We start from the raw sequence: 26,760 nt of genomic DNA on the forward strand, positions 1-26,760 counted from the left end.
TTCCATGAGTTGGCAGGAAAACCCGTGTCGTCTGTCTGTCTAGCATCTGCCAGTTATACTGTAAGTGAGCTTGTTGTGTCAAGCATGATGGAGGGTGTCATCATGAGTCATTTTTGAGAGATCGATAAGACGTGTGGCTACCGTAAGTGTTGAGGGATTGTGTTCTGTTCCTGTTGAAAGGTTTGATTTGATCCCAATGCTGTCTGGCAGGATTTATAATTCATCTTGTCCACAGTTAGTCAGCTAAGGGCATCCACGCTGCTGCTTTTTAGATTGTGTTGCGGTTACCAGACACAATAAAATCATACTGTTAATGTATTTTTACTCAACCTTTCTCTAAATACACTTAATCCATGTGGCTGTTGCTGGAAGGTCAGAGGTTGTCAGTGCTCCTAATGGTTTTATTTTGAGTCTCAATTAGACTGATTTTTATTTTAATTGTAGTATTTTATAATACATGTGGACATATAGAGTTAGATCTATACATTAAAACCATGTCAAAGTTAACAGTTGTTGTGTGCCCATTTTAATTCTAATATCTTATTATTAATTTTTTACTATCATAATAAAAAAACTAAAGGCCTTTTCTGTAAACCTCAGAGTCAGCTAGTAAAAAAGACCCATACCAGCTGCATTATATAATTAGAATTCGTTTTTTTTTACATCATTTTTGTATTTTCAATCCATGGGTATTTCGATGATTTTGAATGTATGTTTCATTTCCAGGGTTTCCTGCAGGTTGTAAATGAAAGATGTCCATGTTTGTAAAGTTGCTGCATTTTTCTGTCTTCAACATCTTGTGCTCCTTGTTGATCATCTGTGAGGTTGTATGTGACAGGAAAAAAGAGAGGATGAAAGAGTGAGGACTGTCATATATTCCCTTCTATTTGCCACGTAACTAAGGGCAAATGAATGATATGACCTTAAAATACCAACAAATGATGATGTGATTACAATGTGCAATTCTGTTTTAATTCTTATTTTCTAGTGGACGCTAGTGGACATTTTTTCTGTGGTGACGCTAACTGCTCTGCAGACAGTCTGAACTGTGTCTAATTAGAGGTCCATTACCTGCATAAATATTTAATTACATGTGAAAGTAACCCATTGGAAAACCTGATCTATTCTTAGAACAGTGGGCCTGTTAACTCCATAACATTCGGTGGGGTGATCATGCACCTTATTTAACACACGCTTGATCACTTCGGCCACACAAATGGGTCGTTGTCATGAAGGGAAGTGCGATTGGATTCATCAAAAGACTTTCTAGAGAAGACTTTCTTTCTATTGACAGAATGATAGCAGACTTTATGTCAGAATTGAAATGATAACCATTGATAACCTGAACCATGGAAAATTCTAGCTGATGTTGAGGACATGCTGAAACATTTGGCTGGAACATGGATCTGAGGGTGTCAAATATTCAGTGGGAAGTGGCACTGTTTAATTCTAATTGGATTAGTGGCAGTCAGGAAATCGGATGTTTTCAGGCAGCCATGTTTTCATTACCTAGCATTGCCTTCTTTTCTTCTGAAAGGTTTCCAAGATCATTTTCCAGCTTTTTCCACAGTTTAGTATGATATGGTGCTCACAGCAATGAGCAATTACAAGTAACAGACTCTCTATACTTGGCAGTTGCCAACATAGATGTCAGCCATCTGTAATGTATGGAGGATTATTGTGTAGAAAACATCTCACTCCTCCATAACAAACACCCACAAGGACACCAGTAGTGTATGCATAGCACACTGCAGAAAAAAATTGCACGGTGGGATTCAATTGCACAGTCATATTACTAGTGCATCCAACGATTATGAATATAGTGATAGATATAGGGTATATTTTATTTAATTCAAAGGTTAAGCCGTAATATTTGAACTACACATGAGGTGATGTATTAATTGTTTTGTATTAATGCTTATGACTTATAGCTCCCGAAAAGCCCAAATCCAAAAAGTTATATATGAAGAATTTAGATTTTCAATTAAAATATGAAAACATCATTATATATATAAACACAACATTTATGTGTGTGTGTGTGTGTGTGTGTGTGTGTGTGTGTGTGTGTGTATATATGTGTGTGTGTGTGTCATGATGATTAAAATGTGTGTAAAAGCATTGTGCCTCTATATTTAGATTAAGTGTATCTAGATTGAGTGTATCGGGGTTTTTTTACAAAGGGGCTGAGCTTGTTCCCTGATCTATGAGGTGTCCCTGAAGTGAGCTAAGGACAGCGAGCTAAATAAAGAACCTACTATATGTCATTTCCTGATGGGATTAGAACGTACACAGAAAACAGGTCAATCAGGATCAATGGCTGACAACACAGCAGCTACAGGAAGTGGTGTTTGTGTGTGTGTGTGTGTGTGTGTGTGTGTGTGTGTGTGTGTGTGTGTGTGTGTGTGTGCACGCATGTGTGCCTTTTATCCCTAGAGCAGAGCTGTAAGTTTTGCTTGTTATCTGTTTGCAGTTTTCTGGGCCAGGACAGGTTAATGTTTAATTAAGAGGCCTGAGAGCTGCACGTGCTTCAGGATGCGTGACATTTTCTGAGCTTCTCAGCTGTGCTTTCTATCCATTGGGTACTGTGAACAGCAGTAAAGGTCTTGCAGCCCTTTAAATGTCATCCATTATCAGATGCAATTCAGGACAATCACTTGAATGTACACTTGTACAGTGGTTCAGTGGACCCTGTTTTTAAATGAGGTGGGTGTTTCTTTCTGCATGGGTGCTGATTTGGGGACAACACATGTCTGTGTTATGTAGAAATGACATAAACTAGGGAGGATGTAAGAAACACAGCATAGTGCCATAACACATGAAAAACAGAAGCAATGAATTTGCAAAATGACAATTTCCAGTATCAACCCCTAGTGGCAGAGGCACGCTAGGGCCAGGACATGACAGCTGTTTCCATTTTGTTTTTTATGCACTTCCTGGTCTTCTTGTTGGTATTTCACCTTTACCATTTTAAAAAGAAAAGGTTCGATAAAAAATACCATGGAATTGGAACAAATAAAGATACCACAGATTTTATTTGTTTCTCATTTTTGGATTTTCTGTAAAACATGCCTTCTGCTGAAGAGAAAGGAGTAAGTCAATGACTGCCGAATGGAAGGTCTTCCACGTAATGTGTTTTTGTAATTGTTATGTCCTTTGTCCTTTTGCATCTTTACCTTGCTATCTGATGACACTTTGTACTTTGGTCTGTTGCTGCTGAAACAATGTAAATAAAGTGGGGGCAGTGATTGGGGCCTAGCGGTTAAGGAAGCGACCCCGTAATCAAAAGGTTGCCGGTTCGAATGCCGATCCTCCAAGGTGCCACTGAGTAAAGCAGCGTCCCCACACAGCTGCTCCCCGGGGGTCTCTCATTTTTTCAAAGAGAAGTGTATAACTGTAACAGCACCAGCACACAACATAGAGTGACAGTTCACCAAATTTAATGTTGTGGTCCAAAGGATCAGCCATTGAGGTTCTACATTGCTACTGACAAATGTAAATTATAATCGTTATAATTATAATCATATCATTATAATTTAACTATATAATCTGGCAACACTGATTTATGATAAGAAAAGTGTGTGAAAAAAGGGGCTATAGTTTTACACAAAACTTTCTTGTGGAAGAAACCGGTTGTTGTGAGAACAGTTTGTTGGTCCCTTTTTTGGACCATTACTTATACAGAGTTACCTTAATGTAACAATAATTGATTTCTATACATTTATACATTTTTAAGGAAAAATTTATGAAAACAGTAAAAAAAAAAGTCACTTTACATGTTATATACTATGTCTGCATGCTCAGTGGTCTTTACACCATCAGGGCTGTTCATTTCGAGAGCTGTGAGAATCAGCGGATTAGAATGGGTTAAAATGAAAGAAGCAAATGTTTACATTTTACTGCACGCTGGATACGGGCAGTAATAAAATGTTTCAGTGTTTCGGTGATGGTTGCCATGAGTCATGATAATTTAGAATTTATAAGAGATGCCTACTTAATTTAAGATAAGATAATATTATTTTTAAACTATTTTATGTTATGTACTAAAGTATCGCTATGTATATAGTAACAAAGCCTCTACATCTGTGAGTGTGAAAACCTTTAATGATATCTTCGCAGACCTATCTGGGTGTCAGTCACCCATATGTTGGCTAACTATTACAGTGTTGGTTTCATGCGTGTAACCATATTATTAAGGTAAAACTGAGACGCCTGAAATGCAGACACCGACCTGAAGCCTGGTCTTAAAATCCCATCTGAAATTAGCCAGTGCGAATTGGCGCCATGACTGCCTAGTCGGACTTATTCCTTAATCACCAGCAGGCCTTTGGCAGAGACCGGGCCAAGAGAGGGACCTTCCCTCCTGGCTCTGTGTGAACCTTGGCTACAGCTCCCAGCCCAGCTGTAAGGGAGAAGTTCCTGAATAATTCAGGCTACGCTAACATGGTGCATGCTGTACTGTTTTGAAGGTTACCTGTCTTCAGGCAACACAAATGCACACACACCGTCATGTTCTCATATTGCAAACACTTGATTATATTGAGAACGTATTGTTCGGTAAAAAGATCTTTGTAAGAAGAAAACACAAAGCAATATAAAAAATGCATAGGGGTGGAACAGATCTTACCTAGATCTTCTTTTAGCCGTACAATATTAGGACACTGGGATAAACTGCGGCAACACAAGGGCACTATGGTTTGTGACATGGCCTCACGCCTCCAAGGTCATGTGATCAAGTCCCGAAATGGGCTCCGGCAGCTTCAGCCCTGAGAGACTGGTATTAAATCTTGTAGTTAACAGTGTGTGCATGTAATTTGTTGTGGTGGGGTTGTTTTTCAGGAGCACAGACGTTATGGATGTTTTTCAATTTGAAGTTTTCTTATATTGTAAACAACACACAGGCAAACTGTGTTGATTCATAGAACCACTGAGTCATATAAGAATTCTACAATGATTGCGTGTGTGTTTTCAGAACAGATTTAAAGAGGGCTGACATTTCTCAGGGTTCTGTTTCCACTGGTTCTGCTGGCTAGTTTCCACCATCTCCACTTTAGTTTAGACTTTAATTGGGTCATTGCAGCCGTCCACACTGTCACGCAGTTGACTGCTTCAACTTCAATCAGCAGCTTAATGTTTTGTGAGAGGGGAGAAGGAACACTTCCTGAACAGACCCTGACACTTTACTCTTAACTAATGTTGTCATTAGTTTTTTTAAATGAACTTTGCTGAATGTACCAGCTTTCAGGGTGTATATGTCCCCCAATAGACATAAGCAGCCCAGTCTGCAATGCTGAGAAGAGTCAATGTCAATTTAGAATCTAATTAATGCCACACAGACTTTTTTGGCCCTCAAGCGAACTTGAGAATATAATGATGATTGCGATGATGATTAGCATTCGTGCCGTTGTCCTTACATCTCATTAGCATTGTTGACTTGTGTTTCATGAGGCTGCCACCCAGCCTGCTTTAGCTACTGGGTTGCTTGACAAATTGTCCGGGCAACAGAGGCTGCAGCAGGGTCTGACTGGATGTCCCCGTGTCACCAGGTTAACCCGTCTCAGTGCTGGATGTCTCTGTAAGCACCCAGAGAAGAAACTCGACTCAAGAATTAAGCTAACGGCTGACATTAACCTGACACCTCAGAGGAAAGGTCGAGAATTTAAGATGCTTCCTTAAAACCTCCCTTTTTTTGTGTGAAGCCTCAGCATCGGCTGCATTTTCTTTTGCGCATAGAATTACAGGGAAGTTGGGTGACTTTTGGCATGTCTTGCCCAGATTAGTTCTCAGGAAATATCCAATTAGATGCACCTCTAAATAGCCGCAGTGTCATCAGCCCTCAAAAGACATGCATGCATCAGACAGCGTGACTTGTTTCCTCAAGTGCCCTCTCCGTCGCTGTCAGAGCAAAGAAACACACCGGCAAGGCGAATGAAGCAAAGCCGCTGACGAGGGACGTCTACCGTAACTTGGCACCGGGCGGTTACACAGACCGGCTCCATAGCAACCTCCGCCACTTCCTCTGTCCCCACCCTGTCTGTCACCTGCATCAGTTCTGCTTTTTTTTCTTCTTCCTGGCTGCAGTCATCTGCCATTGGTCGTACACCGATAGCAGCTGGAGGCACATACCCCGTAAAAGTACTTATCTATTTGTGAGCAATCATGTCTGTGTTTGATACGTGCGTCTCGCTGGCACGTGTTTAGGACAACCCGAAATAATGAAAGTGAGCTGTCCATGGTGATCTGTGGAGCGTCAACCACTTCACACTTTAATTCTTAAAATCGAAGCATGTTACTGACATCCAGGAGAAGGCAACATGACCATTTCTTTATTTCAAAATGTGTGAAGTCTGCTGTGAGACAGGATGACTTTTACTCCCTAGTTATTAAAAGACTGATAAATCATGTATTGTTCAGTGTGGTTGTACGTAGATATTTTGTTGTATAATGGTGTACTTTTACCAGTGACTTTGACCAATGACACAAGCAACTGTTTTCTGGGTCTTGGTGATTATATGTGATTTCCTTCCTCTTCCTTGAGACGATCTATGAAGTCCATTTAGTCAAAGGTTAGGTTCTCTCAAGATGGAGAATGAAGGAATGACTTTCCTAGCAAATTGATAAATGCTCTATTCAAAGCTCAGTTTCAGTCTCACTTTGTCTTCAGTATCTCTGTGCTTGTTTTTGGTACCCCTGACCTACATAGAAATTAAATATGGCCCTTTCTAAGGAATTGTAAGGTGTGATAGTTAACAATAAGTTGAATTTCACAAAGCAGATAAATACAGTGGTAAAAAAAAACATTTTCCGACTCATAATTCTAATAAAGATTAAACCAATCCTTGGCTTTATGGATTTGCAAGAGGTTATCCATGCCTTCGTCTCATCTCCCCAGGACTATTGCAGTAGTCCAAACATAGGAGTAAGTGGATCTCTGCAGTTGGTGCAAAATGCTGCAGCCCGGCTATTAACTGGCACACCTAAAAGGATCACATATCACCCATACTGGCTTCTTTAGACACTGGGTTGATCATTCTACGTTTTAGAGTAGATTTTAAGATTTCAGTGTTTGTGGTTAAATCCATGAACAACCTCCATACCTGGGGGATCATTTTTTACCATGCACACCCCTACCAGGTTAAAATGTGCAGGTCATTTGCAGTTGGAGCTCCCAGACTGGAATAAACTTCCCCCTGTAAAAAAGCATTTTATACTTTTAACTCCTTTTGACTGTATATGTTTGTTTTTTTTTTCTTTATATTTTTTCTTTATATATTTTAAATATTTACAGTAAAGTACTGTGGTCATTTCACTTTCACTTCATTTCCTGTTGTTTTTAAATGTTCTCTATAAATAAACTGACTGCTCTATAAATAAACTTTTTGTAAACATTGCATTTTGCTGTCTATTCTGTCAGGAATTGATAGAATTTTTAATTAATGGATTGTGTCTGTGAGTCCTGTTGTAGTTCAGACATTTACCATTACACTCAAAACAATCCAGTGATCTTCATAAAAACCATGTTTGGCACAATATTCAGTGCATTAAATGCTCAGGATTATCTGATAAAAGACAAAAAGGACAGGTGGTATAGATCTAATTAATTGTTATTTAATTAAAATATATATGTACCATGTATAATGAACAAGATATAATAAATATGCAAATTACACATCTCATCCACAGATAAAAAAAAATATTTTTTTACATCCCTAATTATCTATATTTAATGTAAATGTTCAGGTGTTCCTCTCTAAAGAGTTCTTGTCTGACTCTTGGTTGGGTAAATTATACTCCAGCGGAACGGTATCCACTCACGCTCCTGTCTGTCTTCTTCTCTCCTCTCTGCAGTGTCTCCTGAGGCTCTGGGGTTCCTGACGGCCGTTGCAGTCTTCATCATTCTGATGATTCTTCTTTTTTTATACCTCAACAACAAGCTGTCCTTCGAGAACCCTGGACCTCTGCCTTGCCTCGATGAGTACAGGAAAAGCAAGGAACTGCAAGGTGAGTCTTTCACTTTCCTTCGCTTTACTTTACTATTTCTCTTTGTAGAAATCAACGCTTGGTGCATCTCTTTTACTTGCTATATGTTTATTATTGTAGTTATCCAAATTTGTAGTTTACAAACTTAATAAAGACTTTTCAATAAAAAAATCTCACATATGCATGTCATCATTCGATATCTTTGGAGCCGATCAGAATGTGTTGCAACTAACTGTGTTATGACATGCAATTAGACACACCTTTTAAATAATCTTAATGTCCTCAAATGACAAAATAGACAAAGCCAGCCATGAGGATAATCTTCTTGAGCCTAAGTAGGTAATTGCTTGGGGTCAAATGATGACTTGCAGTTAAAGGTTGCATATAATTACACCTTACTCGAGAGATGGTAACCATACATCATGAAAAGATTCGTCCTGTCCACGTGTCCTCGTCACATCAAAGTTCTAGGTCATTCCTGCCCTGCCCCCAATTCACAGCGGCAGACGGTGATAGGCCAAAAACAAGATAACGCTACCAGACGTCTGCCGACATATCAGGCACTGTAATTGAGCTGCAATCAGCGCTCTCCTAAGGATATCAAATGATCAGAAGTTTAATGAGAATGCGTCCCACAACACATCGCACACATATCAGATACCCTTACAAGGATTTATTTACTCATAAATTCTCAGAATTAGGCACCCCCAAAAATAGGTGAAAACGGATCCCCTGTTTGTAGCAGCTTCCAATTATCTGTCTATTACAAAGTGGAGCTAGCTTGTCACATAATGCCCTCGGCTGGCAAATGAACACTAGGTCTTCTTTCAGTGACAGTGACAGGAAAAAAAGGGGGCGGGGCTTGGAGCTGTCAGAAAACAGAAAAAAAAAGGCTGTAGACACAGGCAGCTTCACCTTTCTCCTTTGATGAATCGGCAAGGTCAGAAACCTGGGCCCTGTGATACAGTGAGTACTGAGTCACCAAGGATCGTATAGCACCTCAGGGTGAAAGCTTTGGCCAGCTCTTAAGTACACAGAAACACAAGCAAACACATAAACAATAGTGTCATCAATACTGAATGCTATGCATGTATACAAAAAAAAACAACAACAACAAAGCGTTATAGATCCAGTTGCAGATAATAAGTTATTAAACTATTTTGTTAGAGATTACATGTATAAAACATTGTGAATACTTATGAAACATTAAACTGGAAAAAAATTCTTATATATGCTAATTGATGTTTAAGAAGCACTGCATTGATTTAGATTTTGTATAGTTCTGATATTGATATTCTGATAATGTAAGGTTTGTTTAGCCTACAAATCACTGCATCCTAGTGTTACAGCTCCATAATGCATTTCTGCTAAATGTATTCACACTTCAAATTTATAAATTATATTTTCTTTGTTAAAAAATAAAAGAAATCAGGATTTGTTTCTGAATCAGTAGGCACAAATGTGACAACTGTGAAGAGGAAACCAGAAACAAGCTGTGAGTTCATTCCTTTATAGAAAAGCACTTCTCTCCATGCTCCTGTAGGACACATTTAAAAGCAACTGGGACAATTTGTTGCAATGGGTTAGAGCTACAGGTTTGCCTATGTCAAAAAAAGATTGTACGGATCATGTCCTTCTTCAAGAACCTCCGGCCGAGTGTGCCCTCTGTCTCCAGTCTTCTGAACTCCTTCACGGAAACCATGGACGATCTGGCCTGTGCCATTGGCGATGTCACTTACACAGTGAGCGACCAGCTAGCCGAGCAGGTCAACTCCATAATCCACAAGGTGCACGAGGAGGAAAGGGAGCGAGTGTGGAGAAAAGAAGCTGCTGAGAAGGAGGAAGCTGCCAAGCAGGTGGCTGCCCTTGCTGCTGCTCAGGAGCAGAAACCAAAGATCCTGATTGTAGTGGAGGAGGATGAGGCCAGTTCTGCTCAACAGGAGCTTCAGCGGCAGGGTTTGTTCAGTCGACCCTGGAACCCAGAGGAGTGTACTACCGACTACAGCAGTGGATCAGCCCAGACTACAGAAACCTTCTCCACCTGCAGTGAGCTCTCTCAAAACCCTGAGATGCCCAGAGAGGTGTGTAACACCCAGGAGAACTTATCCAGTCCCTGTGTTAAGACTGAGCCCTCTCAAAACCCGGAGACCCCCAGAGAGGTGTGTAACATCCAGGAGAACTTATCCAGTCCCTGTGCTAAGACCCTCCCAGAAGATGATCAACCCAATTCAGACCCTGAACCATGGAAGCAAAATGTTGTCAGGGAAGCTCAACCTACCTCAGGAAGCACCAAAGTGCACCAAAAGGCCAAACATCGGAAAGAAATTCCAAAGAATTGGGAGGGAAGAGGTGAGAAGGTGGCAAAGCATCATCCATCTAGCAAATCAGACAAACCCAAGAGAGAGGGGGGCAGGAAGATGGGCTGTCAAGGTGAGCAAATGCTCAGACTTCTTTCTGTTGGCCACTGAAAACTTCTGCTCAGACCTCATCCTGGAACTGCTGCTTTCTCTCTGGATTGTCCTTTCGCTGGCATGTCCCTCTCTCTCTCTCTCTCTTCCTACCAGATATGCATTGATATCTTGAGATTTTCTTCATTCTGTGAATTTATTCAAAGGAAACCTGATATTTAGACATTTTTTGTTGCATGATTTTAGGTGGTATGTCTTCTAGTTGCTATGAGACAGAAATGAAACAAAAAGATGTCATTCAGTATTTTAACTACATACAAGCTTCCCTATTACATTCCAATATTTAATATTAATTTATTTACTGTTCTATACATGTACAGGTAGTCTACTCAATGCCATGCTTCTGCTGCCCCCTTGTGGCGAAAAAGTACAACCACACTTTGCAGTCTGTCATTCTTTTTCTTTTCTTTAATTTCTAGTTTCTATAATTTCACCTTTACGGTGTTCAAAGCTTAGATGTTTGTCATAAAGACCAATTGAGTTCACTTGTAACAAAACAGATTTTTCTCTCCCATCTCCCTCCAGACAAGAGCTACACTAATCCAGACTACAGGGCCTCCTCTTCAGACAGTGAGGATGAGGTGATGGGGAAGTACCAGGAGGCCATCAACCGCTCGCAGGGACTGAGGGGGGGTGGAGCCAACACACAACACCACAAGGTCTACGGCTGGGAAACAAGGCAGAAATACAGTCCTCTGGCTGCTGAATACGATGGCTACAGCAGTGAGGATTCTGGTGACGACGGTGAGGACCACAACACAAAAAACATACACATGTATGCTTTACATCTGCCAAATATAGACTTTTTTTTTTTTAAATAAAGTGCCACCTGAGCTGCCAGAACGATAAATAATTTATAAAAAAAATAAAAAAACAATACAAATCAGAAAATTTAACAGGATTTGTTTGAATGTCAGAACTTGTTCTCTACACTACACTGCAGATGCACACACTCGCAGATGCACACACTCACAAACTCTCACACTGACACACACACACTGCAAAAAATGCTTTTCTAACTTAGCAGTTTTGTCCTGGTTTCAGTCCAAATCTCTAAAAATCTTAAATCAAGATACATTTACTAGACAAATGAAATAGCATAAGAAATGATGTCTTGTTTTCTGATAAAACATCTCAAAATTAAGTGATTGTTTAAAACAAGCAAAATTATCTGCCAATGGGGTAAGAAAACTAATCTTAATGAGATGTAATCTCAAACAGAAGTTTTAAGCATCACTTAATTTTCTCATGCCATTTTCCTTGTCTAGTAATCTTGATTTAAGATTTTTTAGATATTTGAACTGGAAACGAGACAAAATTACTAGGTAAGAAAAGCTTTTTTTGCAGTGTAGCTATACATGACAACAGATTGAAAGATGAATGGTCCAAAAAAGGCTAGTTAATAAAAACATGTCTTTAGTCTTTTAATGCAAAGTAACTATAGCACCCTGCTTTACTACTGTTATTAACGAGCTAACGCTAACTTGTCATGCCTGTCAAGCTGGATGACGGGTAAACATTTACATTTACAGCATTTATCAGACGCCCTTATCCAGTGCGACTTACAATCAGTAGTTACAGGGACAGTCCCCCTGGAGCAACTTAGGGTTAAGTGTCTTGCTCAGGGACACAATAGGCGAGTCGTCCACGCGGAGACGCAGAGAACAGTCCGAACGCTGTTTCACCCCCCCTCCACACCTGTAGGTGGCGCTGTACGTCCCCGTCTAGTTCTCCTCCGCGGCGAGTTAAACACCAGCACCAGGGACATTACGTTCCTCACTTCGAAACACAACAAAAGTAGGATTCTGTAGCGACTTACCCTGCTGCTGAACTCCATTCCTCCTCCTCAAACACTCCAACATGTTTGCGTTTCAGGTGCTGGATCGTTGCCGTGGTGCTCCCGTGCCGTGCCATGTCGCTTTTGCATATTTTTGCGCAGATTTCTCTGCCTCCGCCACGTATCTGTCCTCTACCTCCGCTCGTTTTTTTTTTATTTTTGCTCCGCGCTGTCTATGAGGCACCAAACTCTGCTAGCATCTGTGCGCAAGAGAAACCGAGTGTGTTCACTCCGCTCTGCGCTCAAATAAAGTTTTTTTTAATAATCAAGCGTCTCTGCGTCGCGCGACATAACGAATCGATTAGGAAATTCGTTGCCATTACTATTTTAGTAATCGATTTTTATCGATTCAATAGATCGTTGTTGCAGCCCTAGTTGAATGTGCTAAAGATTGTGGAAAACCATTCAAAATAACTGTGTGTTTTAATTTAATCATTAAGAGTTGGGAGAATAATTGTAAAGTTGATTACATAAAAAAATGTCAACGTAATCATTTCCCTGCAATGACAAAATGCCAGATTTTCTGTTTTCTTGTTCCATATGAGCGGTATGGTTTGCCTAGTTTCAGCTTCATACTGTAATCATGTAGAAAACTATGGAATTTAATGTGAGCCACATTCAAATGAACTAAAAGAGCTCCTACGGAAATTTTCTATATTCAATATTTAAAAAAAACTGCATTACGGATCAAGTCCTAGTGAACAAAAGGGATTTCAATGATGGATATTTAAACAACTTATGTAAGTTGCTCTGGATAAGAGCGTCTGCCAAATGCTGTAAATGTAAATTTTACAATAACCTAGGCATTTAGATATTAAACAATGACATGTTTCTATTATTTAAAGTTGTGATAAGGTTAGAATGATGCCATAATATTTTTTTAGCCTAGTAGTGTTAATCAATCGAGAACCATAACGTAATATGATGAGGGAAATGAATAACTGATTTTTTTTTTCTGAATAGATAATAAACCCTAAGAGCTTGCATGGCTACAGAAAAATTAGTTAATCCGTCAGTGATTCAATTAAAAACTACTAATGTGTTAGCAGTAACCACTAGAGGGAGCCCTTTCTCTTTTGAACAGCGCAACAGTTACCACCGATTTAAAGATAAACTGCAAAGTGCGATTAAAAATACTGCAAAGTCGTGCTCACGTGAATATAATGCTTTGCAAAAAAAAAATTGTCTGGCAGAACGTTCATGTTCGTGCATTCCTCTTATAGTAATGTGATGGAATAGTATTTGATAAACAGTCAATAGGTGATAATAGTTTCCATGCATTCATACTCAGGCTTGACTACAATCTGAACATGACTACAATCTGAAAATCTGTCGTGTGTATAATCATCTTATTTGAAAACTGGCATTACATATATAAGCTTGGCCTTAAAACAAAGTCAGCATTGTTCGCTATAGTATCTGCCTTACATCAAAAAGAACAATATACTGCCAAACGAAATGTGTTTTTAATATAGTATGGTTTCAATAAAAGCTCCTGTAATTTTCTGGCCTACTTTTCAGATGCACAGCTACAGTCAAAGCCAAATACCTGATGAAGCGTTTCATAAGAAGTCAACCCTGAAGTTCTTTTTGCTTTCGGCCTTTTTTTCCGTGGCATGGAACAAATCTAGATGCTGGAGCTCTGCGTCCCCCACGGACACACCGGGTGCAAAAAACAAAAGTTGTTCTTCGTTTCTGCCTGACAGGCCTGAGGCATGGCTGAGAAGAGCCGCGGTTTGGGGCGCCCAGCCCAGCTGCCGCGTGCCAGAGCCAGCCTCCAGACGGACAGGGCACTGGAGAGTGGTCTGTGGTCTTCCATTTGCCCCCACATCAGTGGGTGGAGGTGGCGGGGGCGGCCATGTTGTCTGCCGTTCCCTTTATTCTCATACAGTCAGCCATTTTGCTCAGGTTTTTCCAGGCAGGCTCTGGAACAGGGTGGGGAGCAATTGTGAGCTGCAGCACATTCCTTAGATGTAGAATAAAGTGGTGGTTAAATAAAAATATTGTGGGGGGCGGGGGATTATTATTCTCATTTAATTTACAGAGCGACAGTAAATCAGAGCGGGCAACGTCACCGCAGGAACCGCAGCAGTCTTCTGGGGTTTTTACCTACAGCCAGTCCTGTCAGAGGGAACAGATACGCCCGGGAAGCCTCTCCTGCTGTAATAAGAGGCTGTCAGGGAGCGAGAAGAAAGGGGAGGAGGGGGTGCCAGGCTGCCACGTTACCTTCCTGCCGGCCTGAGGCCGTGTGTATTATACATGAGGACAGTGCTGCGGATCGGCGGAGGGCGGCGCCGCTGGCACTCGGCGTGAGAGGGGGTTTAGCGGCGATAGAGGCGCTGGAGATGATTAGTTGCCGGATTCCCAGCGCCTTTGAGACGACAAGGAAAATCTGATCCTGGCTTCTCGGCTCCTTCGGTGGCAGCCGGCTCTGGTCTCTGTGGAATCCCGATTAAACAAAATGATTCTTCTGGGCTTCTTTGTAGTCATCAATTAAAGAGCGTAGAGCTGTGACGCTCTGTCTTCCTTCCTTTCAGCCCTTGCAGAGCTTTAGATCTGCATCTGATTTCGGGCCCCCCGTGGTATTCTAATATTACGCTGAAATTACATAATATCCCATTTTTCTTAGCACATTATGACATGGGATGTACCCAAGATGGGAGCTTTTCAAAAACTCACAGAACAGAGTAGCACCCGTCCCTCCCTTTTCACTCCAGCCATTGAGAAAAGTCTCCTTAAGCGCCGCGTCAAACTTTAATGCTGAGGCGTGGGGGCTGGGTGTGGGGTGGGATGGGCTGGGGTGCTCATCCTGTCATTGTTTCCCCCATAAGGCAGAGAGGCGACGAGCCGCAGTGGCAGGGTGGGAGGGGGTGAGGGTGACAGTCCCAATTAGCGAGCCGAGGCGCAGCGAGCTGAAGCGCTCGCCCCCGGCCTCGAATAAAAACAGCCACAGGTTCAAAATGGAGTCAGGCCTTTGATCAGATCCGCCCTGTGTCACGCAGCCGAGTCGGGGCCCTCGCCTGTGCGCACACAGCGCCGCTTTTTAAAGTTGTTGAAAGTGCACTTCTGAGGGATGTGACAGTGCTGCCATCAGTGAAGCAGGAGAGCGAGAACACACCACCCCGCTGTCTCTGTTGTCTTCGGCGTGGATGAGTTCAACCAAGGAATAAAAAATCAGAGCCGTGGCTTCTTCTAACCGCAGGAGCTCAATATAGCATTTGTCGGGCCATGACTGGTGGAAGCTGTTTCTCACCTTGTTGTTTGGACAGCAAACCAGAAGGTTCCCTCAAGGACGCCATTTTTTTTTTGTTCTGAACAAAAGGGAAAACGTACATTGCTCAGTTGTTCTGAGTCGCAGAGGCCATTCTGTTTATGGGGCCTTGCATGGGTCCCAGTAGGGGTGCGGGAATAATAGGGAGCAGACGATGAGGTCACCTAACGTGCATCCATCCTGATCAGCAGCAGATTCCTGTGGTGATGGTCACATTCTGCCTGCTCCTCTGCAGTGTGTGTGTGTGTGTGTGTGTGTGTGTGAGAGACGTTTACCGCCCATTGCTAATGGAGTTCACATGTGCGCTGCCTTCTGCCAGGAGCCTCGCTGGGCCCTCACATCACATCAACTATGGATTATGATCAAGTGGCGTGCGGATGGGAACGGGTAGTGAAACCAGCTTGCCGATCACTGTCGCCATGCAGAGTGTGTGTGTGTGTGTGTGTGCGCTTAATCCAGAGTCATTTTATTAGCACAGCACTGCTGCTGGGTGGATATTTTGGGTGCAGGACCACCCTCAACGAGCCACAGAGATTCCCTCAGCTCTGCTCAGCTCCTGCCTGCATAACACCGCGACTCGCTGTGGTTAATGGGTTGGGGACTGAAACGGTACAGGCAAAATGTTCTGATTTATTAGGTTACCTGTGAGCATGTACGTTTTAACATTTGAAGCACACCAGTCATTTATGAAAGCTGCGCCAAGTTGCTCTTTATATGTCATTTTTTTCTAGATTTGCCATTTGTGGATCTTGAGAACAGAGCTGTGGTTCTTTTAGAGTTTTTAGAGAGTCAAGAGCACAGTCTGCAATATGGGTCAATTATGGTAAAAAAGTTGTATTTGTATAGCAGCATTTTTTACTCTCTTACACCAGAAAAGCTCCCATCATCTGAAGTGTTGGCAGAATCCCAACTTCAGCCTGCTTGGGTGTGAGTGAGTGGAGTATATGTGTGTGTGCCCTGCAGGGGGCTGGTACTCCATGAATTCCTGCCTTGCTCCCAATGTCCCAGGTTGGGCTCCTGCAGCCCTGATTTGGAATAAGTGGCTATGGGTAATGAGTGAGTGAAGTTTGGGGTGTCATCTGATCAGCTTTTCTCCACTTAAACTATTGTTTGCTGTGTGAAGTCTAGTAATATTGTTGCACAGGAATGTATACTTCAATGAAGCAGAAGAAGTAAGAAGACAACCGGTTACTGACATCAAATTTGGGACATTCAGGACAGTGCACTGTTCCTGTTCCACACAGAGAACTGCATCCAGAGGATGAGGCGCACCCCTCCGCTGGATGAGCTGCAGCCCCCACCCTACCAGGACGAGGACGGCTCTCCGCGGATGTCCTGCACACCCTCGGACATGGGCGATACCAAATGCGAATTCTCCCATGGCAGCGACAGCCCGCGCCACTCACACAGCAAGTGCCCAAGTGAGGGCAGCGCCACACATGAGACCGAGAGCTACCTTAACAAGGGCTACGAGGAGGATGTGCCCAGTGACAGCACGGCTGTGCTCAGCCCAGAGGTCAGAGTTCACCGAGCCTTTCACTGGTTATTTTCCATTGCTTAAGACACTGGTACCAGATCTTAAGTAGAAACAAAGGAACTCCTCTGGGTCTAGCCTGAAACTACACCGCAAGGAAAAAAAAAAACCCTGAGGTTTTATTATAAATAGGAGCAATTACATATTTATTCATTGCTGCAGGTCCACCTCATTACAGTTAATAAAGATAAGCTTCCCTTATTAACATCAAACAGCAGCACACATTAATGAGTTAATCACGCCCAGAGCAGGTCCACAACCAGCAGCTAAATACATTTTTATTGGCATCAAAAAGCTGCGCTGTTGTTTCATCAGCCCTTCTATTCAAATGCAGCGTGAGTCTAAACAGATCCGTCTTTTTCTCAACTCACTCCACGTTCATCATCAGTTCATTTAATAATACCTGGCATCATATAGTTCAGTAAAAACTATATACCTGCAGTGCTAATGGATATAAAATGAATGGTAACGTGGTAAAGTTATTGTGGCAGAAACCATAGTAACTGATCTGAGACCGTGTAAAATGCCAGGAAAACTTAAGAGGAAAAGCATATTTATGCCTTACATTTGCACAGCAGCAGAGTGATATTTTCCCTCTTCTTTATTTCTTTTTTGTGATTGTACCACCAAAAGTACATTAGTCTCCCATTGCTACTCAGAGGAGCCACAGGAGTGGCATGAAAAGTTATTAAAAAGACATTTAGATGCGTAACCATATGGTCATGCGTTTTGAAAGTGTCAGGATCTCTAATTCAGACACAGAATATCTTCTGCAGCACATTAGTTGTATATGTGTGGGTGTTTTAGGGCCAGCATCTGCTACCGGAAAAAATATCTTGTTAATATTATAATACTTCTAACAACACACTAATATACCTTTTGTATGCTGCCACTATGGTTCTACATTGAAACACATTATTCCATAACGACGTTGTGAATTAACAAGGAAATTAATTTGCACTGCGGCTATTTATTCAAATCGTAGTTAAACTGTGATAAAAATGGTAACTATATATTTTATTGGTATTTGTGTCACACCCACCCTGAATGTGTGTGACCCTGAATGTGTTCACCTGTTCCTTATCTTGTCCTCGCCGATTTTTGTAATCGTGTTCACCAGTAGCTGCATGTGGAAAAGTTGCCTCATATCTGTTTGTCTAGTGCACAAAGAGTGGAAATCAGGTGGCCCCCACGCCTCAGCAAACAGGATTTTGCACTAAATATGTGGGGGTTTTTAACCAAATCTCCCCGTCACTCTCTGTCTCTTTTTTTGCACTTGTCTCTGACATAGTTTTAATCCCCGAAAAAATTAAACCCACAAGTTAATGCTCTGATTTTGATTGTTATTTATTTTACATTCAAATATGCATTCTAAAAAGCTTTAGTCTTAAGAACAGTGGTAGTAGCCTACTAGGTTACACACTCACCTATGAACAAGAGTAACACAAAGTCACAGGTTCAAACCCCACTTCCTACTATTGTGTCCCAGAGTGAGACATTTAACCCTGAGTTGCTCCTGGGAGACTGTCCCTGTAAGTACTGAGTATAAGTCACTCAGGATATCCAGTTACCGGGGCACTGGTGGCCTTCAAGGTGCTACTGAGGTGCCACATGGAAAAGCACCGTCCCCACACACTGCTCACCAGGCGCCTGTCATGGCTGCCCACTGCTCACTAAGGGTGATGGGTTAAAAGCAGAGGACACATTTCGTTGTGTCAACGTGTTGACAATCGCTTCACTTTAACTTTTCACTTTCATCTGCTAAATTCCATGAATGTAAAAACTATTTTTTTTTTTCAATTAAAATGAATTCATGTACAAAAATATACACTGTATAAATTATGTGCTGTGGACATTCTATGCCAAAATGTCTAGTTAAAGTGTGTCTTGGTATTGCGCTTCATCTATTTATTAAATAATCACATTAGCCTGCCCTGGTAGGCACCAGTAAGCTCATTATACAGGACCTCTTTCCTTTAGAACATGTCTGCCCGAGGATCTGCTGCCCAGCTCCCCAAAGGCTACGAGCCAGACCCCGTGGCCCAGTATGGCACCCTGGATGTGGTGTTTGACTATGAAGCAGAAGTTCAGAGGCTGGCGCTGACCATCACCGCCGTCACAGACCTCCCTCCTCTTAAGCGAACGGGCAACATCTCCTGGCAGGTACACTTCGTGCTGCTGCCCACCAAAAAGCAGCGGGCCAAGACAGGCATCCAGAAGGGCCCGTGCCCGGTGTTCACAGAGACATTCCGGTTCAGCCACATCGAGTCGGAGATGATCGGCAACTACGCCGTCCGATTCCGTCTGTACAGCATACGGCGGATGAAGAAGGAAAAGGTTCTGGGCGAGAAGGTGTTCTACCTCACGAAGCTCAACCTGCAGGGAAAGATGTCAGTGCCAGTCATATTGGAGCCCTGCTGCTCCCTTCCGGTGAGCAACAGCGCAAACGTGTGTCACAAACATTCTACGTTTTGTTTTGCTGCCGATTTGACGATAAGCACGGTCGACCTACATCTGTCTCTCCCATTCATCAGGGCAGTGACTCCCAGGCCAGCCTCTCAGAAATGTCCTGCAGCGACAGCGTGTCTTCATTCCAGTCGGCGGGCCTGGGCTGCTCACCAGAGATCCTGGTGGGGCTGGTGTACAATGCCACCACTGGCCGGCTCTCAGTGGAGGTGATCAAAGGCAGCCACTTCAAAAACATGGCTGCCAACAAGCCACCCAGTAAGTATGCTGAAGCAGTTAGCCTGCTTGTTTTTCTTCTGAATAAGCCAAATTTTCCAAGTATTGTAAATGGAAAATCAGCACCAACTAAAATGTAAATGTGAACTGAATCAATCATGGAATTGACAGGATAGTAATGACTATTGCGTACTCCGAAGTTCACTTGTACAGAAAGCAAAGTATGATTATTGATCTGTCCTGAGAGTAGGTTTGCTTAGTAATATGTAATTAGGTCTATTGTGGTTAAGCTATTGGGGAGAATTGCCATCAGATTAGCCAAAATATTGTAATATTGATGTAAACATTATGGGTTAGCACGTAGTCCAGTATAATAATACCTTTTGCAGACCAGAAGGGGATGATATATAATCTGCCTGTTCAGGCAGCACCATCTAGTGGTGCTTCCTTATATGACACTAAATGCATTTGGAAAGATTTCACTACTGAAATAAATAAGCATTTCTACATTTGTTGTTACTATCCAGAAAATGTTTATATGTTTTGGTAAGGAAATGGAAATATTTCTGATTACTGACATATAGTGCATGATCAATCCCAGGTCTAGCTTGTAAATATCATTATTACATTGAGTTCATTACTGGCATTACCCCCAACACTGCTAAGGCCTTATGTTCTTCAGAATTACTGAATTACACCCATAGAAGAGAATGGCAGTATGGGCAGAAAGACAATGACAATGACTCCCAGGCCACTGCATTTACACACCAGAGCTATTACACCCCTAAAAAAACAGGACCTCCCTTGTCTGTTTTTACCCCCAATCAATCACCTCACCCCCCTCCATGGTAACTGAAGACTTCCAGAAAAACAAATAGCAAAGCCTTCTATGATGTTATTGATCTTCTGACCTGGTTTCTCTCTCCTGTTACTGCTGGCTTGTTTGTTTGTTACGTTCCTTGTATTTATGTCTTTTCTAACCTTTTGTCCCAAACCTTCACCCTATTACTGACATCTTGGTCCATTGTTTCTCTTACTGCTTCCCAACCCTTGTTGTCAGATGGGCTGTTCTGTTGTCTAAAACACTTGATAGGTGGACAGGTTTATATTATTAGAGGTGAGTCTCTCTTCTCAGCAGACTGATGTTGGCTGTCTGCTCTCCAGTCTATCGGTGTTGGACACTGTCTTACGCTCACGTTCTGTTTCTCTCCTGTTCTCCCTTCTCTCCCTCTTTCCTCTCGTGCATTTCAACATCCGTAGACTAGAATGAGTTTCATCATGGAATATTAACGCTAAGGGTTAAATGTTAATACAGGTAACCTCAAACTACAGCACAGTTTTGCAGACATAGATTCACTTCTCCAAGGCCAAATCATTTTAAATAGGTTAAAATTATCCTTCAAACCAAGGATGTGTAATATGGACAACACTTGTCATTTTTATTTATGTTAGCTTCCTCAGTGTCTTCTCCATGCTAGACATATACTGGCTTATCATATTTATCTTTTTAAAAGTAACTTCTACTCAGACGTTTTATCTGTGTCTGTAAAACTGCCTGGTGTGGGGAAAAAATACATTTGAGATCTGAATATTTTAGCTGGGCTACATATTTTCTGCAGACTGTGTTCTTATGGATGACTTAACCTATAATTAGGTTAAATGTTAAATGAACCTTAAAAGTAAGAGCCAATTAAATCCATGAAGAAAACTCAAAAGTATTTCGTATTTGTGCATCACTCATACATCAACATTGCTGCATTTCCCTCCTGCCCTGCTCCCACCTCCCTCACCTCATACCATCATGATTGCTATACGAGAACTCCAACTGCTTGACTCTTTGTAGCATGTGTCTTGTGAATCGCCGAGAGAGAACAAGCCTGCTTCCACACTACTTTGTGAAGTGCTTTTGTTAGTGATGTGGTTTACAATATTGTGTTGTGATTGTAATGTGCATCATTTTAATAATTTTATTTTTGATGTTTTTGAACGTTTGCCAATGCACAACTGAAAGACATTAAATTCAAAACTTTTAATAAAACATTAGAAACCAAAAATAATTTTATTCACATTTCATCGAAGCGTACATGTGAGGCATAACTGATTGTTTAAAAGCTGAAAGCACAATGTGTTCCATTGCAGGTTTGACATCTGCTTGAGAGGCCGACAATTTACTAGATCTCCACTGTTTTAACCATACCGCGCAGTGTTAGCTGTGATAGGAAACGTGTTGGTTTTCAGACTGCTGCTCTTATTAATTAGGCCATTCAGATCTCTGCTCATAAACAACGACAGGACAATTGTTACTCTACTGCCAGCCACTTATGCCACTTAAAGTGCCACTGTCACATCCATTCAATGACAAAATGAAATCAAGCCTGTTTCAGCAGCTCTTTTATGTCAACAAGAACAGGAATGAAAAACGCCTTATTTAGAGCTTTGAGATATGCCTTCAAATGCATCTGGCACTCAACGTGATGAAAGCACCTTGACATATTCCTGACATTTTGAAAATAAAATGCATTATTACGGAATGCACTTGCATGCCAAGACAAAAAGGACCTCCAGAAATGTGGTGCTCATTTGCTAAAGGATTTTAATGAATGCTCTTCCAAGTCATTTCTTCATTTGTATTCTTCTTGGTAAAAGAGCAAAACCATTAAATGCATTTAGATAAGGCACTGGTTGAGGTCAGGGTGTCTAGGCAAAGACTGTGCATACAAAAGAAAATTGTAAATATATGTATGAAACAAAACGTTAGCCAAGGCTGGTTGAGAGGGCAGCAGTATTAAAAATCAGATATCATTCCCAATAATTATGTAATTTATAATAACAAGCAATACAAACATTTTTCCTGCCAAGTAATGCAGGCTTGTAGTGGTTTACAGTTGCCTAGCAACACCACATGAGAGTTTAGAACCTGTTCCATGAAAAGGTATCAAATTATATTCTTTTTCAGGCCATACTTAACCATGTTTATCGTTATTGTTTTTTGTTGAAATTTGCAGATTTACCTCTGATGGGTTCCTGTATTTTGTCTCTCTTTCTTAGACACGTACGTTAAGTTAACATTACTGAACTCCATGGGACAGGAGATGTCCAAGTGCAAGACGTCCATCTGCCGGGGACAGCCCAACCCCATCTACAAAGAGACCTTTGTCTTTCAGGTGGCCCTTTTCCAATTGTCAGATGTGACACTCATCCTCTCCGTGTACAACAAGCGCAGTATGAAGCGCAAGGAGATGATTGGCTGGATCGCACTGGGACTCAACAGCTCCGGAGAAGAGGAGCTCACACACTGGACCCAGATGAAGGAGTCCAAGGGTCAGCAGGTCTGTCGTTGGCACAGCCTGCTGGAGTCCTAGAGCAGAAGAATGACCAAGGATGATGGTTCGACATAGGCGAGGGACGAAAGTAAAACAGAAGAGGGTGAGCTCAGAGCTGCGAAAAACATGGTCCCATGATGCACCTGTACTAGAGTTTTGTGAAAGGAGTGAGTTTATTGGAACGTTTTTTTATTCAAACAGCGCTGTTGTATGTAGATGCAGCATGGGCGTGGAGGCTGAGTGTAAGACATCACCTGTTATAAAGGTATTAGATGTGAATGCTGCACATCTGCTCCAAGTCAGGTCTTCTGTTATGGAGGAGTAAAGGGGTTTCTTTTGTTGCCAATGACTGCAGGCGGCTGTAATAAATGCTGTCTGTCATTTGTTACTTATTATAGCTTATTAAGCATTTGTTAATATTAGTTCCTTGGCTAGTTAGTGGAATAATGAGATTCAGTGTCCAGTGAAATGGAGTGGTTACCCAGGATGCGTCTAGAGTTGCCTTTAAAATTGTCCAAACGGAGGTGCCCCAGCAGGCAGCGTCTGATAAAAACACAGGATTTGGACACGACTTGATGCCTTCCTGCCTTCAAATCCCGCCTAAGCAGCCAGCATTTGTTCCGTGTCAGACACAGCCGCAGTGTGCCCTGATGACAGATTCAAATTAAACCACGTGAGCATAATGCATAGAAATGATACAGGTATGAGACATTCTCAGCATGGTTCTCTCTGCACAAGTGAGATTATTTTTAGTCATGGACTTCTAATTCTATCCAGCCACAATTTAATGTTTTTCATGGTTTGTTGTATGGATTACGTAAATTCACATTTTTTCATGACTATACTTTTTTAAATGGACTGTCTACCAGCAATGTTACTAAAAAATAGCACAATTTGTTTTTTTCTTTTTTTAAAGCAATGGCCAGCACAATTTTAGAAATCCAAGCCCATTTAAATAAAACTAAAACACTTCTCTTAAACAGGACAGGTATATGTTGCAAATCAATTTAGCCTTTTTATCAGCTTTTTATCAGAGTTTTCCGTCAAAAAATTCACCATCTATGAGTGCTCGGTGCAAACAGGTCATCCCCAACACCCTAACCTGCCAAAAATCAAAAATGCTGCCTAATGTCAAAACTATCATTTCCTTACATAACGAAGGCAGGTCTTCACCACTGGTGCTGGGTGCCCTGGCGGCACACTGGCGCGTTCTACTGCATGCCTTACTCTCTTTCACCCAGGCACGGATCTACTTAAAACGCGGAACACCCACCCCGTGGCCATGACCTGCACAAACTCACCTCCTTAACAATCACCTCCTTTGTCCAGCCTTTGTGATGGACATAATTAGGAAGTGCTTTGGAATATTAGTGAGAGTGTGTAAATACGTGAAAAACATGTTGTATTTGTATTTATAATAATCTGTGAGAGAGGAATGTATAGCTTGGTTATGGTCAGACACTGTTATCATTGTGGAGCTGTGCTCTTCGTGGTGTCCTTAAAAGGTGGCTGAAGGCCTCCGTGGTGGACAGATAAACGTTGTGACGTTAGTAGTGATAGAGCTGATTTGTGGGTTAAATGTCAGATAGGTAACTGTGAATAAATCTGATGTAAATTCAATGTTGCGTTTCTTGACATTTTCTGCCATGACATGCCCACATCGTCCATTCTAAAATATTACATGAAGCCACGAGTAACTTAATATTGATAATGATTACAGTTAGAATATTGAGACACTTAAACCACTTTTAATGTTTTTTTCCATCATTAACCAAGATATGGAATCGACCACAACCTCATAAAAGATTTTTTTTTTCATGATATCCTTGGACAGAAAATAATAAAAACAATCCATAAGAACCAAAATGAACTAATATTCATGTCCAGGCTGTCAGTGCTCTTCTCCAGCATTGCCACACTGTCACTGGCTAAACGTCCTGATGTCCTGCACAGCGCTATTCACCTTGTCAAGCAGGTTGATTGATCAGATTACAATGCACTTGTACTTTCAAACTTGTATTTAGCTCCCATGTGATTAGGTTATTCATGGGAAGCCAGATTCTGCTTTTGAGAGCGCTGCTTCACAGCTGAGCTCAGCTCAAGAAAACTGCGTTTTCACCATTATCATCACTATACAGTAAAATTACACCAAAATTTCTGCTTCTAGGTCAAATTTAATGAAGTACACAAGCAGAGAAGACAGAAATTGCCACCCGAACAATTCTGCACGATGAAAATGAATGCACAGTTTGTGTTATGTTATTGCTTACCATTACGGCGTAGCTTGTTAAAGTTAATGCTTCTTTATTTCCAGTTTCAGAAATCTGAGCTGCTTGCTTTTCATACTCTTGAGTGAGAAAAATTATGTAAATATGGCAACAAAAAAAAACAAAACTAATATTTTGCCAATAAAATTACTCATGATGTTCTGCTTGAATGTGGCATGTGGCAAATTTTGGACATAATTATAGTTCATATAGTTCATCATGTTTTGTCATGGCCAGCGAGTTGGCACCCCTGTACTGAAGAATCCTCTTAACACCAGAGATACAGAGGCTGTTCGTGCTAGCAGTTCGATTACGAGTTGCAAAGTAAATCAATAAATATTTTTTAAAAATGCGCTTTTCTCACGTTAATTCACGTTATGAGTGGCTTCATGTCAACATGTTGTTTTTCTGCACATTTGTTCAGAAGACTTGCAAATGATCGTGTGCGCATCCATTCCCTGCCATCGTAATTTGTGTTGGGTTTGTGTCAGAAGATGTCAAGTCGAGCTTTACTCAAAGATGCGCAAAGTCAGCGGGGGTTCAAATTAGTGACAGGTGAACAAAACGTGGCCTGAATTCCCGCGGTGGTTTTATCTGTCATGCGACTGTCATGATCTCTATGTGATCTACGATTTGAAATTGTTCTATGAATTACTTTAAGCAATGTTACTCCTCACGTATCAATTGTTACATACTGTAAGCGTTATATAGATTTTTTCGGATCTATTTTTGTATCGACGAGAAGATGAACCAAAAACTTGTCTCTTGTATACGTTTTTGAAAAAGCTCTGTGAGCAATATGGTTCTGTGAGCCGCTCAGTTCTGGTGGCCTTTTTGTTATTAATGTCTTCATGATTTTCTTTTTCTTGTATGTCTGCTATTTTAACATTTCTTACAAAATGTCTATATATATATAGGGACACTTGGGGAATGACAAAATGGGGAAGAGAAAAAAGAAAAGTAGTTGTTGCCCTGTGTACTGTTGTGTTTCAGCTGTGCAGATGTCAGCATTTGTAATGGTAGTGGTACGTGTTATGGTCCCGTCCCCAGACCAGTCACAGACTGGTATTCTCTGTGGAAAATGCACATCCTTACTGCACAACAGTGAAACGCACCTTGTGAAAGAATGTCAGCAGTCCCAGAATGACAGCAAAGGATGAATGGACGAACCCACCGGTCCCCGTTTCCTCCCCAAATCTCGACCTTTCTGTAGCTCATGCCTCGAGGAGAGACATCGGGGTTTGCTGTGATGCGTGGAAATCTGTTGCTGCAGAGAGTTAGAGCAAAGTCTGGGTGTGATCAATCCTGGGACGTACAGTTCAGGCCAAAAGTTTGGACACATCTTCTCATTCGATGTGTTTTCCTTATTTTCATGACCATTTACATTGGTAGATTCTCACT

The 26,760-nt window shown here is 41.5% G+C and overlaps 1 protein-coding gene across 8 annotated transcripts in view; it reads left to right on the plus strand.

Moving 5' to 3' along the window:
- syt14a (synaptotagmin XIVa) overlaps positions 1-26,760 on the plus strand; it is a 38,309-nt gene extending 11,549 nt beyond the window's left edge. The window contains exons 3-9 of one of the 8 annotated variants that reach the window (XM_028975338.1): positions 7,846-7,998; positions 10,971-11,189; positions 16,798-17,069; positions 19,068-19,517; positions 19,622-19,811; positions 20,809-20,886; positions 22,818-26,760. In XM_028975338.1, the coding sequence (XP_028831171.1) occupies positions 7,846-7,998; positions 10,971-11,189; positions 16,798-17,069; positions 19,068-19,517; positions 19,622-19,811; positions 20,809-20,886; positions 22,818-23,131 (1,676 nt within the window). In that variant the 3' untranslated portion in view covers positions 23,132-26,760. Of the gene's footprint in view, positions 1-7,845; positions 7,999-8,031; positions 10,408-10,970; positions 11,190-16,797; positions 17,070-19,067; positions 19,518-19,621; positions 19,812-20,808; positions 20,887-21,029; positions 22,323-22,817 lie in introns of those variants that run through there. The other 7 variants (XM_028975347.1, XM_028975290.1, XM_028975298.1 and 4 more) reach the window with 7 other exon arrangements.

Source organism: Denticeps clupeoides, chromosome 1 (genome assembly GCF_900700375.1).
Source record: "Denticeps clupeoides chromosome 1, fDenClu1.1, whole genome shotgun sequence".
Taxonomy (NCBI): domain Eukaryota; kingdom Metazoa; phylum Chordata; class Actinopteri; order Clupeiformes; family Denticipitidae; genus Denticeps; species Denticeps clupeoides.